Source organism: Pteropus vampyrus, unplaced genomic scaffold, assembly GCF_000151845.1.
Source record: "Pteropus vampyrus isolate Shadow unplaced genomic scaffold, Pvam_2.0 Scaffold411, whole genome shotgun sequence".
NCBI lineage: Eukaryota > Metazoa > Chordata > Mammalia > Chiroptera > Pteropodidae > Pteropus > Pteropus vampyrus.
In genome coordinates this window covers 781,777-797,376 of record NW_011889192.1, presented here as the reverse complement: position 1 = coordinate 797,376, position 15,600 = coordinate 781,777, and the positions used below count along the sequence as shown (strand labels likewise).

General features: G+C 51.8%; 1 protein-coding gene across 1 annotated transcript in view; it reads right to left on the bottom strand.

Annotated features, from left to right (window-relative positions):
- The window catches only part of DGKD (diacylglycerol kinase delta), a 76,915-nt gene that overhangs the window by 33,668 nt on the left and 27,647 nt on the right, over positions 1-15,600 (bottom strand). Inside the window, exons 3-8 of the mRNA XM_011380876.2 lie at positions 4,151-4,255; positions 3,743-3,875; positions 2,833-2,939; positions 2,405-2,530; positions 2,182-2,284; positions 1,301-1,463 (exon numbers count right to left, since the gene is read on the bottom strand). Coding sequence (XP_011379178.1) covers positions 1,301-1,463; positions 2,182-2,284; positions 2,405-2,530; positions 2,833-2,939; positions 3,743-3,875; positions 4,151-4,255 — 737 coding nt within the window. The remainder of the gene's footprint in view (positions 1-1,300; positions 1,464-2,181; positions 2,285-2,404; positions 2,531-2,832; positions 2,940-3,742; positions 3,876-4,150; positions 4,256-15,600) is intronic.

Genomic DNA, 15,600 nt, shown 5'->3' with positions numbered 1-15,600 from the left:
TGCTCCCTGGAGAAGAGGCGACACGTCTGTCACAGCCAGGAATCTAGGGAATGAGGCGGCACCTCTAAGCGCTGTCGCAGCGGGGCACGGTGGAGGCTGCTCCCCAGAAACAGGAATGTACTACAGCGACAACCAGGGCGCCTCGATGGGGCCGCCGCCCACGTTGTCTGGTCTCACACTCAACGCCCAGCATGAACACGGGGTTTGCACGTGGCTGCACCAACGTTTACTCTCAAGCTCCCTGCTCAAAGCCACTTCACGGCGTTTGCTCACCGCCCACGGTGCCATGTTGAACAATCCTGTTTGGGACAGTGTGACAAGGGTTGCCCGATCCCTCCGTTGGCCCATTTTTTGACTAAAAGGACTCTTTTATGAATCCAGCAGTGAACGTGTTTCTGCACCACTCAGTTACTAAGCCTCTCTGCCAAAATCTGAGAGTGCTGCCTCTGAGGAAACAGGCTAGAGAGTTGCCATCTGTGACTCTCCAGCAGTGACGTGCTGCCAGTGGGAAATCCAACACACGAGCCTCCCCACCCCACCCCCCGGGGACAGTGTTGCATGGACGCTCCGCCTGGTACCCAGGATCATGTCACAGTAGCCCCTGCTCCAAAAAACACCATCCTAGGAACCTCTCAGGGAAAACACACCAGAGAACAGGAACTGTAAGCACCTCCCACTATGGACGTCCTGGCCGACGTCCCGAATGACCGAGGAGGGTGGCGGAGCGCCTGCCTTGAATTGCTGCTTCCAGACCAGGAAGGAGCTCGTTCAGAGGACAGAACTCACAGAAGCAACTGTAAAATCTCAAAACTACAAAGAACACGTCAGCTCTCCGGCTGGCTGACTGAATGTGTCATTACTTTGCCCCTAAACCAGCCCAGCACATCTCCACGTGTCACTGCACCCGCGAGCTGAGTGGCTTCCTGTGCCCTCCAAAATCTCTCTTTTTTCAGCCTCACTGGGAGAAGGCATCCTCGATAAAAACAGCAAGGCAGGTCTGTAACTACTGACGTCAGAACACATCCACGCTATTATACGCTGACGCACGTACACAGCAGACTGCACAACGGCAGGTAACACACGACCACATCTGGCTTACAAGTGTGTGCACACACTTGAAGGTTGGAGAAACACACAGGGGCACTTCTGTGAGTGGAATGTGGGGAGGGGATGATTTACGAAAGACCACTTTATCTTCCTGTTTAAAAATATCTGTATCTTTGAATCTTTTTTTAATAAACATGCATCACCTTCAATTTTTTCAAAACTCCAAGAAAGGGATATTTTACAAGCATCCTACCCGAGGTGTGGGCCTCCATTCATGAGGTCGAAGACCTGGGCAGGATTCAGCAGCTGCTTGAACCTTCTGAGGAACTTCACGCCCTGGTTGTCCCCACTTTTTGAATTGACAAAGACCAATAAGGGGCTTGTGCAGGATGGAGGACATGTGGCCTTCCAGAAGCCTGGATGTGAGAATGAAAAGGACAGGAGAAAATGTGAAAGCCACGAAGACACAAGGGGCAGTCTTAATCAGCTGCAAGTAATCCCCAGGGGACCTTCTGCAGACAGGTACACACGCACCCAGGTACCCAGAGGCACTGACAGGCACACTGCCACACAGCCACTCCCCACGCAGAAGGAAGCGCGTCCCCATCCCGTCTGGCTTCACGTTTACAAGGAGTCTAAAATGTCGTGCGCCTCCCTGCTCCATCCTCCCCTCTCGCCCTAAGTCTGGAGGAGCTGATGTCCTCAGAGACACGTGCCGTTTCCTGCCTCTCCACCAACACGTGTTGACGTTCATCAGATGCCACCTGGACAAGTGGCAGCAGGCATGGGACCACATGCTAATTAGCATCTGCGGGGAGGCGGAGACCAGCTGGTGAACATGGCTCCGACGGCTCACATCAGATGGACGACAGTCTTCGGCTTGGTCCTACCCACAGCCACCTGGACCCATCCTTCAAGGAAGTCACCGGCCTCGAGTGCTAAGTGTGCCCAGGGGCCACTGGGACACCATCTACCACCTGTGTACATAGCTCCTCTCCCCCCGACGGCTGGGCCTGACCTCTTCCCAACCACATCTCAAAATCACCAACACAGCTAATGCTAGCGTGGGGGAGGGGAACACACAGAGGGAGAAGCATGAGAAAGGGGACAGGCTGGCATGCATGTGGCACCTACCATCGGAGTCGATGCTGTTGAGAGCCGTGGGAGGGATGACTGACACTTTACACAGGCCCAGCGGGCACCTGGTCAGCAAGGATTCCTTACACGCCGTGTGCACCTGCAATAAGAGCCCATGGTCACGAGGGGCCACGCCTCCTTCGCACCCCACCCCCGGGGCTCCCTGGCAGGGCACCTGCCCACCCTCGGGGGAGGGACGAGGCCCGCGGCGCTCACTCACCATGGCCTTGCACCAGAGGCAGCGCCAGTCCTGCAGGCGCAGCACGCTGCCGCAGGTCTTGTCGCACACTGTGCACTTGGCGCTCACAGGCAGGTTTCCTTCCAGCCACTGGTGAGGCATGGCGACCTGCAGACCGAGTGGAGACACACACTGGGGACGTCCAAGTGCCCCGCAGGGCACAGAAGGCCGGGGCAAAGATGCCTCCAGATGGACTCCACCGAGGCATTGCTCTCCACCGAGGCGGAGGGAAGGCGGGGTCTGCCCGGCGCTGCCCACCCACTGCTCCTGCCCGGGTCTGGCGCCGACGCGCACGCGGAGCCCCAGAACACAGGGGGAGCCACTCCAAGCCGGGAGGAAGAGAACTGAGCATGGGCCGGGGACAGAGGGAGAGTCTCTCGTCCCGGTGCCAGTGGTCCCCCTGTGCCTACCCCATCCTCGTCCTCGATGATGTCCTTCCCAATGGAGGCCAGTGTGGTCCACTTGCAGTTACTGGTTGCACGCACAGCACACCGCTTGTGGGCCTTAAACTTGCACACTGTGAGAGAATAAACAGGCGAACCCTGAAGCCTCGATCTCGACAGCCACTTCCTGTGCTCAAAATGGCAGTCGGCAGAACTGCCCGGTCCCCGGGGAAAGCTGGAGCGAACACACCGCACCCCTGCTGTGAGCTCACTCCTGGGACACGCACAGAGACCGACCACAGTGAGACCAGGACAGCAGGAGTCGGCAGACTTTCTGCCAAGGGCCAGAGAGCAACCAGCTCAGGCTTCGCTGGCCATACACGGTCTCAGTCCCAACTACTCAAGCTGCCCCTGCACGAGGGCCACCAGGGACCATGCTGCATACGGACGCTGAAATCTAACCATGTGATTTTCTGTGTCGCAAAGTAATTGTCTTCTTTTGATTTTTTTCAACCGTTTAAAAATGTGAAACCATTCTGAACCTCACAGGCCACATAAACACGGCAGGTGGGTGGGGTTCGGCCCGCGGGCCACAGTTTGCCTTTCTTTGCTCCTGTGTAAACACTAGAGCCCCGTCCCCTACATCTGCAAGACAAATCTTTAATCCATTTGTCCTCAACCCAGTTTACCCGGAGAAGGGGTGCACCCCCACCGGGGCTCTCCTTTGTGTCCTCTCCGTTTCCTCTCCGCATCTCCTAAAAACCGCCTCCCTCTTCCTCTGCTCCATCACTGGGAAAAGTAAATTATCAAAGACTCCTCAGCAGGCACAAAAATAGACAGGGGGCCACGGGATCACTTTACTCCTGACTTGCGGTGACTACGTTCGGGTTTCTCGGGCCGGGCCGCCTCCCCCAGCAGGACACCGCAGCATCCGCACCTTCACAGGACAGGCCGTGCGACGTGACCCCAGACAGCGCCTCGCGGCACACGTTGCAGTAGGTGGGCCTCGCGTGCGAGCAGGCGTACCAGTTGTGCATCCCTGAGAAGTGGTCCATGCTGTACTGCGTCGGCTAGGAGGAGAAAAAGACGGCCAAGACGGGGTGAGCCTCTGACAGCCTGGATGTGGTAACCTGAACGGGAGCCAGCGAAGAATCGAGGGAGTGGAGGGGAGGGAACTCACTCCTGGGACTAACCGCACCCCGTGTCACGCGGCCCGATGGGCAGCCTTAGTTTACAAGGAACATGCTGAGAAAGTGAGTTCCAGAACGTACAGTCCACGCGTGGGAGAGACTCGGATGGCAGAATATTAAGGAGAGGACAACAAGGGCTGTTTTTCTTTTTTTACCTCAAAATGCTCCCTGTTCTGGACAGTCTTCAGAGCTGCAATCCAATCTTCCATTTCTTTTCTGTTATCGGCGCATAAGATGAGCTTCCTGCATGGAGTGATGACCTAGAGGAAGGAACAACGGACATATTCAACGTGTCCATAAACGAAGGACAGATGCCAACAGCCACAGAACACTGTAAGAACCTACTTTCACTACATGTGTTGTAGTGAAAAATAACTTTAGTTCAGATATTCAATTGAACAGAACATAAAAATGGACAGCACGGGCCACTGAAAATCAAGAACCATCTCAAACCAAAACACAACCAAATTTAGTTTACACATTCACCCACAATCAACCAACGTAGATATTTCTGAACTATTTACTATTTAAACACAGTAATAAGCTGTAGGAAATTTTTTAAAAAGGAAAAGAAAACAGTAGTCATTACTGCAAAGAGCTCACAAATTGACACCCGGCACTTACAGAGTTTAGGGCAAGTTGCTCTAGGAATACGGTGAGCACCTCATGTGTACCCTACAGAAATGCTGTCTACAAAACCTCCTGATGGATGGCAACAGACTAACATGCAGCTATCGCACATAGGGCCTGAGCAACTTAACTGGAAATGAGGTCCTGAGCCTGGTAATTGTCAGCAAATAAAAATTACATCCATAGCATATAAAAAGTTTTCATAAATCAATAGAGAAAAAAATCTTTCTTATAGAAAGAAGGCTATAAATTTACATTTCACAGAAAACGAATGGCTAACAAGTTATTTTTCACCTAACAGATTGGCAAGGTTTTAAAAGAGGATGATGCGGTGTTGGCAAAGGTGTACGAGAAAGAGTTCTCCCGCAGTACTGATAGGAGGGAAACAGGGTATAAACTTTTCAGAGAAAAACTAGCCATGTCTAGCAAAAGTTATAATCTACTTAATTCTGTTTTATAATGATAAAAATATCTACATCGTTCCAACGTCAACACTATAAAATGAGGTAGTCAAAAGTCTAGCCCTGTATCTGTCCCCTCCATCCTGGTCCCTCCCTTTCTCAAGGGTAGCTCTGAAAAAAATAATAAAGGTTTATCCCTCCATTTTTAAGATATATGCAAATACATGTCTATATGCATATCCCCCTTAAAACGGCGGCACGCCTTAGACGCGTTCTTGCACCGCTGCTTCTTCCTTTAGTTGCGTGTCCTGGCTGTCCCTCCTCAGCACACACGTGTCCCTTGTTCTTTGTCACAGCCACACGGTGCTGCATAGTGTGGAAGCACCAGAGGCTACTCAACCGGTTCCCTATTAATGGATCTGATGTCGCTGAAAAGCCTTTAGTATGTCAAATAGTGCCGCAACGTACAGTCTTTACAAGGATCTTTTCATATTTACCAGTGTATTTAGGGACAAATTCCTTGAAGAAGAACGACGCTGACAGTAAACGCATATGTCATTTTGCTAGCTACTGCCAAATCCCCCTGCACAGGGGCTCTGCCATTTTACATCCCCACCAGCAGTGTCAGGAAAACGTCTGCTTCCCCAGAGATGCACCAATAAAATCTGTTATTCAACCTCTGGGTTTCTGACCATCTTATAGTTTTAATTTGTATGAGGAAGACCCAATTTAAATGATTAGATTGACCATGTTTCTGGCTCAGAAAATATGGAAACGGTGTTTTATAAATTATCTCTTCAGTGATGTCCATAAGCTACCTATAAAACTTAATCACAGAAGAGGATAATGGGAACTGGGTCGCAAATGCAAGGTACTGCTCACTCTTTCACGTAGCCGGGGTAACTGGGTAATATGTGAAGGGGGCGGCTGGGTGCAGAAAGAGGGTGAGGGACACCGGAAGACAGAAAACAAGCCTAGGGAAGCTGAGTGCCCTCCTGAGGGAGCGAGGTGGGAGCCACCAGACTCTCTGATGCTCCGAGAGCACTGCCAACAGCCCAAATCCCAGAAGTGACAATGCCCATCCGCCCGGCAAAGGCATGCTGAGTTCTGCTCTAGACCTGGGTGGGACTCAGGGCCCGTGAGGGGCAGGGCACCGACTCACACAGAGATCACGCGGGGGACAGCTGCACAAGGAAGCAATTTCAGACACTGGTGCGCGCCACGCAGACAAAGCGGGCTGTGGGAGGCCGATGGGAGCAGGGCAGGCCCTGGAAAAGCCGGCAACTGTCAACGGCCTGCGGCTGGGGCTTAAGGAGTTCTCACCAGTAACTATAAAATTCAGCAAACACCTCTTTATCATGCACTCTGGGGTGAGTTTTAATATTTGAACATTTTTATCAGCGTAATAAATACAATGACAGAAAGATAATATACTTGCTTGTGCATAACTTGCGAGTTATATTAGGAGTTATGCAATATGATATTTACAGAAGAGAACAATGAGATGTCTCATGTCCTGTTCCACTGTAGGTCTTGCTTCTACTACTCGCATGACGACCTGTACAGGACGAAGTGCCCATGTAATCCCAGATCTCGGCCATGGCGTCCGAGCAGGGGGAGCTCTGGGCCCCTCCATCTTCCGCATACAAAGGAGGGGGTTACCAAAACGGCACCACTGGGCGGCCAGCTAGAGACAAAATTGTTACATTGAAGATGGAGAGTTGATTAAATAAATGATAAATGATGTCATTTCCTCAATCTGTGCAATTCTTGACAGGGTGTCAACACTGACCAACAGGTAAATGTCCAAGAACCTGGTTTTCGGCCTTTTTCAGAAGCTCTTACTTGTGCCCGTTTGAAGCCTCACACGGGCCTGGGTCTGAACCACATGGCCAATGACTGGTTGGGAACAGGGGCAGAGGGAGCTTCCGCCTTCATTTCTCTCCTGGAAAAGGGGGATGATAAAAGCCACCTGACAGAGTTGCTATGGGATTGAATGGGACCAAACATGGAGAGGGCCCAACAAGCGTTCGGGACACACCTCGGGGTCTGCGGCCCGGATGAGCTGTGTAACGTGGAGCCACTGCCTCCCCTCCCAGCACCCCCATTTGCTCATCTGAAAACTGGGGCTATTAATGGTGATGTCACCTCCTGGTGCTGTGAGGTTCAGGGCGCGGACCACAGTGCTGAGAACTGCACCCACGTGTTCTCACAGGTGAGCGCTAACCACTGTTACTCTCAGCTCTCCCTCGGGCCCTAGGTGCTGAGGTGAACATAGCATCAGTTTGCCAGGAGCGAAGCATGGCTCTTCCTTGTGGATATCATCTTCCTGATGCTGTTCTGGTGCCACCTCCCAGATCATGAGAATCGTCACGGAAGACTCCCACCAAACAAAAATCAGTCTTTGCCTCTCTCCGATCACCCTCTGCCACCTTTGAGGGAGAATCTGTATTTCTCAGCCGCCCACAGACCGCCAGGACTCCCTCTCCTCACCTGGGCCTCCTGCGAGCTCCCAACAGCCTCCCAGCCTGGGGGTCTCCCAGACTCAGGAGCAGTCCCGCACATGTGGGACGGATGGGGGTAGGGGTGGGGGCCGCCTCAGGAGGAAAGGAGAGCGGGGGGCAGGGGGACTGTCTCTGAGGGAGACGTCTTGGACGGCGCTTCCTATCCAATCCCTTGATTTTGGACAAGAGTGGGCAGGGAGGACCCAGGGGAGAAGCAGATGCTAGATGAGACCTCCCGGTTGCTCCCTTGTGGCTACTCATCCCATTCATCCAAGCAGAAAGGCAGGATTCAGGGGAGTCGCTCTAAGGAATAGTAAGAGTGTCCCTTTGTTTACACTGCAGCCAAGGAATGGTACAAAAAAGTTAGAACTGTCTCCCAAATCTAGCCCTCACACAGCAAAAGCTTCAGAGACCCAAAAGATGCTCTCTCTATATTTTTCAAGCAAATTTGCAAGGTAAGAAATGGCTCACATAAATGAATCAACTTAAAAGGTAAATGCAAATTAAAAGTAGGGTAAAACAGTGAACATGACAGGACAAATCGGTGACGTCAGAGATTCAGCGGGCCAGGACCCACGACTGGTATGAGCAGACTTGGTACCAAGGGAAGGGGCAGAGTACCACAGAGCAAGAAGGACAGCTACACGGAAATCCATAAACTCAAGAGAGAAAGCACATCCCAGACCTCGAAGTTGGAAGGATAAGAGACAGTGAAACAGAAAGGGAGGAAAAACAGAGAAAATGGTGAAAGCGCTTCTCACATAAGCCCCTCAAGCAAGCTGGAAGAGCAATACGCAGATTTCAATGCTTAGACTCTTGCTGGAATTCTCTCAAAAGTAAAAGAATTTAAAAATCGGTAAGAAATAAAGCAGACCAGCTAACAGAAAAAAAAAATGAGTAAAAGACTTGAACAGTTATTTCACAACTAGCCAATAAGGTGCAGGAAAAGGTGCTCGACTGAATCATCGGAAAGTAGAAATTAAACCCCGAGCGAGATTCACCCTTCCCTGTGGCTGAACCGAAAAAGACGGAGACAGCCGAGCTGGTGAGGCGGGGACAGCTGCACGCGCAGGCACCGCTGGTGGGAGTGCAGCTTGGTGCCAGCGCTCTGGAAAACAGTGAGGCTGGTCCTATACTCAGCCTACGGCCCTGGAATTCCATCCGCACAGCCAACAGAAATCCAAACGCGTGTCCCCCTCACCAAGACACAGGCGAAGCTGTGGCACCAGCACTCTGACGGGCCCGCACTGCACACAGCTCAGCGCTGGGAATAACGCAGAGCAATGAGAAGGCGCCAGCACTGCCACCCGCAGTGACACGATGGAGTTCACGACGTTGAGGCGAAACACAGTGGGAGTGTGCAAACGAACGTCAGACACTGGCCGAGCTATGTTTTTTTAAAAAGTGTTAGAAATGGATCTCAAACCTAGGAGGAAAAATGCTCAATCTTATTCATAAGATAAATGCAAATTAAAGTTACGAAACATCTTTTTTTATCTACTAAATAGTGATCAATAGTTTGATAACATGTTCTGTTGACTCTAATACGTTGGGGTGTGAATTAATACAACTCCTATGGGGAACATTTGGTGAAATCTGGCAAACTTTAAAATGCACATCTGTCTTAGCAACAGTGCATCTATAAATTTATCCTACAAATACGTCTCGTGAGAACTGACACACAGTTTATACGAGGTTGTTCATGGCAGCATTCACTGGAAACAACTCAAATACTGATTAAAACTAGAAGGAGACTGCGTAAATTATGGAGCATTCCTGCAGCGGAACATCACACGGCCGCTAAAAAGACTGAAGCTACTTACTCTTCAAGCATTTATACGGAACACCCTCTAGGACAGCGGTCCCCAAACTTTCTGGCACCAGGGACCGGTGCTCCTACAAGAATCTAACGCCTGAGGATCTGAGTGGAGCAGAGGCGGTGATGCCGGCGCTGAGGAGCGGCTGCAAATACAGACGAAGCTTCCCTCGCTTGCCCAACATTCACTTCCTGCTGTGCAGTCCAGTTCCTAACAGGCCATGGACCAGTACGGGTCTGCAGACTGGGGACCCCTGCTCTAAGATATATAGTTAAGCGCTCAAAGCGAACTGCAGGAACAGAATGGGTGTAGAGGAAAAAGTAATACCTCTGAGGAGCTGAGAAACTGACTTTATATCTTTTCATCCTTTTGATTTCTGTACCATGTACATGGATTATTTATTCAAGAAACAATTACTAAAAAACAGAGCCTTAAGCTTAGAATATATGCTAAAGACCAAAAAAAGAGCTTTAAAAGCTCTACTTGAAACAACAGAACTTTTGCTTCCAGCCTTTCAAATATGATCTTCCAGGAAACATGAAAAAAATACCTAGACACTCCGAATGAGTCTATGACACCCAAGCCAGACACACACCTTCCGATGTCCTGGCGAGAATAAGCAGTGATCTTCGAGACATCCAAGAGGAAAAGGGGACATGCTGCAGGCATACGGAGGCGACGTTTAAGTGGAGGAGCGGACAGACTCCTGAATTAGACACCAGCTGACATGACAGGCAGAGCAACGAAGAGGGTGTCAGATGCCAGTGACAGCCACCGTGGTGGGGCACTTAGTAGTCCTGGGAAACATGCTAGGTGTTTACAGGCATTTGCCTGTTTCACTCTCTCCATAACCTAATGAAGTAGGAAGGTGTCAAGGGAGGAAACTGAGGCCCAAAGTCCCACAGCCAACGAAGCAGGGGCCGGGAAACCACGCAGGCTGGTTCTGGGCCAGGCTCCGGACCCGTACCCAAAAGCGGCTTCCCCTGGGTTCCTGGCAAGATGGCTGCATAAATAACACCAGGACTGGCCGGGCCAAAGGCAGGGAAGGAACTGGCACTCGCCGGGTTCACCCAGGTGCACTCAGGACTAGCTGTTTCCTTTGTGGCAGAATTACAGGCTTGGAGGATCAGCACAAGGGCGATAGGGACAGCTCACAGGGTCATCTGACCGCTGCCCCCTGCCCCCCACACCAGGTTTCCCAAGAGCTCGGAACCGAGGGCTGAGGAATAAGGTCTAGTGGACGGTGATGAGGGCAATTCATGATTCACCAGCAACGTCCACCCAGTGATTCCTAATCGCAGACTTACATGTGTCTCTCATTTGTAAATGACCTTAGATGACAAAAGGCTAAGATCCTGGAAACTTTGTCATGCTGGAGCCACAAGCCAAACCAAACAACCTTAGCAGTGACAAACATGAGGCCCCGGGCCTGGGATGGCACAAAGGCCATCCCGAGCAGGCATGGCAGACACGCAGCCGGGACTGGAGCTGCTCACTCGCGTCTGAGTTCTGGATCCAAAAAAATGCTAAAACTGACCAAGAGACTTCTGCTCCTGGGAAGACGGTCAGACATGCCCTTCTCTAGTCCACTGCTAAGCACAACTAGAACCCTTGCCGTTAGAAGTCAAATAAATACAAGCAGACTGAGGGCAGAGAGGACGGGGCACACAGACCGCGGGCCCCAGTGCTGCGTTCCCAGGGTCTCTGTATGCCCCAGACACTCAGGATGTGGAGCCGAAGACGCCGCAGCCGGAAACACCGATGGATACAGAAAGAAATGAGAAAGCCCTCCAAAAGCCTAGTCTCCAGCCACTGGGCCAGGAAAGGGCAGCCTCGCAAGACAGAAATCAATGGGAAAGCAGCTGATGACCATGGAGAAAACTGTGGCCCCCACGGCCACCCTGCCAGGCTGCACCAGGTGCTCCTGCACCCCTCTGGGCAGTGTCCACCGAAGGCCAAGGAGAGACAGTCATCCCTGCCAGCCACAACCCCACGGCGTCAGAGAACAGAGGCAAAAAGCACAAGAAAAGGCATTCCACAGCCTTCACCATTAAGGAAATGCTGATTGAAATCACAATGCAGTATTACTATACACTTACCTGGGGGCTAAAATAAAACCACCACCAAAAGCTAGAGAGGATGTGCAGAAATTGCCGGTGAGAGCGCAAAATGGTGCAGCCACTCTGCAGTCTGGCGATGTCTTTAAAACCCGAACGTGCAACTACGAAGCAACCCGGCAACGACACACTGGGGCTCCAGCATTTATCCCATGAAATGAAGGCTTACGTTCACACGAAAACCTGCCCGTGCACGTTCATAGCGGCTATGTTCGTAATGACCCCAAAGCGGACAAGACCCAGGCGTCCTTCAGCGGTACAGGATTAAACGCACTGTGGCCCGTCCTGTGGAGAGAACATGCTCAGTAATGAAAAGAAACACCGACCAAACACGAGGACCTGGAGGGGCTCCGGGAAGATGTGCTGAGTGAGAAGCGTCAATCCCTAGGTGTTACTTACACAGGGTGCGATGCCATTTATAGAACATTCCTGAGATGACAAAGTTACAGAAGTGGAGGGCAGATTGGCGGCCCCCAGGGAGGGGAGTGGGCGTGGCTATAAAAAGAAGCCGACATTCCTGGTGCACATGGAGCTGTCTGGACCTGGACCGTGCTGACTGTGGCAGTGTCGACTTCCTGGTTGTGAGGCTGCGCCACAATTTTGCAAGACATGAGTTACCTCTAGGGGAAACTTGGTAAAGAGCGCCAAGGATCTCTGTTCTCCTGTGTGACTCTACAATGAACCCAAAGGTTTAATTACAAATAAGCAACCGCCATCAACGACATTTTCTAACACCGAGTATGTTTAAATTGGGAGAGCTGGGACTCCAGAATAATCTTAAGGACAAGGGCATCTGTGGTCTCACTCAGCGCAAAGTCAGTGTAATCTTCTCTCAGTAAAGTAGGTAGCTCGTGAAACACCTGACTTGCCACGGAAACATGCAACACACCTTTGACACATATTCTCAAAGAAAACCAAATCCCTCCCGGTTTGGCTAAGTCCGAGGACACACAAAGGTCATGGGTCTGCTGTCGGGCTGCGACACGTGGCCTGGAACTCGAACCCACACAGGACAGAGCATCGGGAACGGCAGGACGCGCTTCTACACACAACAGTGCTCGCGGTGCCTCCTGTCGCCGTGGCTGCAGGTCCTGCCATCACGCAGCACTGCGCTTCTGGGTGGGCCAACCCCAGCGCCCTGCCTTGATAGCAGGTGCAACCAGAAATGCTGCCAAGACCAGCCTCCTCCCCAGCTCCAGACCCACAGATCCCACGGCCCACCAGACAGGCCCCTCGGGGGCCGCTCGCACACCTCCACACATCCTCGTGCTGACTGCCCCGCCCCCCGCCGGAGGCCACCGTCTGCTGGACAATACCCTCACCTTCACCTCCTACACGTATGAGTAGAGAAAGTGCTGAAAACAAATGGTAACACCAAGCTCGGAATGGGGGTGAGCTCTGTGGAGCGAAGGCAGGAGGGGGATGGGACAGACAAAGCGGAACAAAGGCGCACCCGCGACGTTCCTTTCTCAGGCGGGGAAGTACACGCTGTTGTTCATTATGTTACTTTTTGAATGCCTGAAATATTTAATGATTTTTTAAATGTTAAATGTTTTGGCACAAAAATATGATAAAACACCCAAGCCAGAACTAGAGACATGCATGGTACATCCTGTATTTACAGTTTATTTATGTATGCACGTATACACGCATGTACAGTATATATAGCTTACTGTACTACATAAGTTTATCGTTTGCCTTCTATTTATAGTTAGCCTTACAGAAGGGAATGGGTCAGCCTGAAGCCATGCCAGCAGACAGATTGTGCTAGTAGAACTGGGGGAAACCTCGGGAGCCAATGCTTGGTGTTCACGCATGCGTTCATTCACTCAGCACACACATCGCCCTCCTCCAGGCTCTCCCGTGGCAGGACACACACCCGGCAGGCTCTGCTGGCTGCCATGCATTTTGTGGCAGACACAACTGTGCCTAATTTGCCTCTCAAATTTCTCATCCTGGAATAGATTCCTGAATGCTAAGGAGCTGGTTGAGTGTGTGAAAATAAGGCGGATGCTTTATGAAGGGAGGAAGGAGGAGATACTGGCTGGACCACTCGGAAGGAAGCTTTTAGAGACCAACGAAAAACTCTCTCTCCCAACACACCTCCTCCCCTGAAATCACCGGGGTGGCAGCCAGCAGAGGCCAACACCGAAACCTGGAAACTTCCTTTCTAAGGATCTTCAAAGCACACAGAGATATGTGTCCTGCTGCTCAAAGGACAAGCCAGCTCAATAAGCCTCAGTGAGGGTACACGTGTGTGGCAGAGAGGGGTCGTACACAGCACAGCGGTTACAACAGACTGAGAGCCACGGGTGCAAATGACTCATCTCTCTAGCCTCAGCTTCTTAACCTGCAAGTCAGGTATCAGTGCCTGCCCTTCGGGTCACTCCTAGGGTGAAGGGCACAGACCGTTATTGCTGCCAGCAGTGGAAGCTGTCACCTGCTGTCTTCCAGGCCAGCACAGGTCAGGGCATAAGAGATGACACAGAAGAGCAAACAGTTGGCATCTCCTGCAGCAAGATGGCACAGTCACAGCAGACACCTGGGCTTAGGCGGGACAAGGAGCAGTCCATGTAGGCATCTGGTCAGCACCTGCTTGAAGCCCCATCTGAAAGTCATCACTTCTACAGCAATGTGAATAGGGAGCAAGCGCTCCACCTGAGCAGGTTACATCTAGGCTCCACCGTGCTGGTTTTGGGGATCGCGGGGGAAATTTCTCTAATGACAAAGCTCAGACCATGAGAATTCACCACGGAGCAGCTCACCCAGCCTGCAGGCTTTCTGTATCGCCAGGCAGAGACCAAGGATGTTTCCAGCACGTGGGTGAATTCGCAGCACCAAGCCTATGGTTTTAAAAACCCCAGCCTTCCACTTGTAAGAGATACAAGACAAAAGTCGGCCCTCTAGAGACGCTGACGAGACATAACGTGCGATACCTTTCACTTACTTCATTTGCGAGGCTTCGTCTAGTCCTCTCCACAGCTTCCCAGGCCATTTGCCACCTCTCACACTTTCCAGCTGCTCGAAACGTGCCAAAATCGAAACGGCCCAGCGGAAACAGAAACTGAGTTTAAAATCAATAGACAAGAGCCCCATGGACCACCAAAGCAGACCAGAGACACTGGAGCAACAAACCAGCCCCACGCAGGTCACCCACTGACCAAATGAGGGACAAAGGAACAGGGCAGGATCAGGAACCTGAAAACGCTCTCCTAAATATAGCTCCCCGGCCTGCGGGGCACGGAAAGGTGGCCAAGAACAAGCATCTGGCAGGCTCGGTAACTTCTGTCACTTCCTGCTACTCACGGCCTGCTGTTCAGACGCCGCCCAGAATGCTGGACCTGCTGCCCGGGGATCCCTACCTCGAAGCCCCCTGAGACACAGGCTATTCAAAACAGCTGGATGTGCGTAGACAACGGACTTCCTCACAGAGTGCCATATGAAACAGAAAAACAGACACCAGGCAAACAAGCCCCTGGAGGTCCCTGCGCAAAAGCTGCCCCAGGATGCAGGTCCAGACCTCCAGGCACTCAGCTCTGCCTGCTGCCTGACCCCCGGAGGGGAGCCCAGGCCCACGCGGCTGAGGGGACACCTCCCTCCAGTCTCGGGGCAGCTCTGAAGACAAATGGGTGGGTCACCGCCACCAACGCTATCGACCTGCCCGGGGGCCCAGAGCCACAGTGAAAGCCAAGGACCTGCTGCCCTGCCCTGCCTCACCTGCCAACCCTCCTGAGGACACCTACAGGCCACCAGGAACGCAGAATGCCCAGGCAGGGAGCAAAGCCCACTGGGCCAGAGGCTAAACTCACATGTAATCTATCAGAAGACAGATTTTTAAAAAGGAACAGAAAGTAAATAAAATGAAGCAAAAAGTAAAATAGCTAAAATTGAAATGTGACAAACATATTTGGGTCATTCATCGACTCGGTATTTCAATAGCACCTGTCCTGGGGGGCAGAGAGCCCCCGGGGGGCGGGAACCCTCAGGTGTGGAGATGGAGTCCCAGAGGGCGTTTCCCCAAAGGGCAGGCAGGAAACAGGAAACCATGCAGAAAGCAAAATACAAACAAAACCTAGTATGTTTCCAAGAGCAAAACACTAGAAATAACTAAAATCCTCCAAAACTGGGGAATGGTG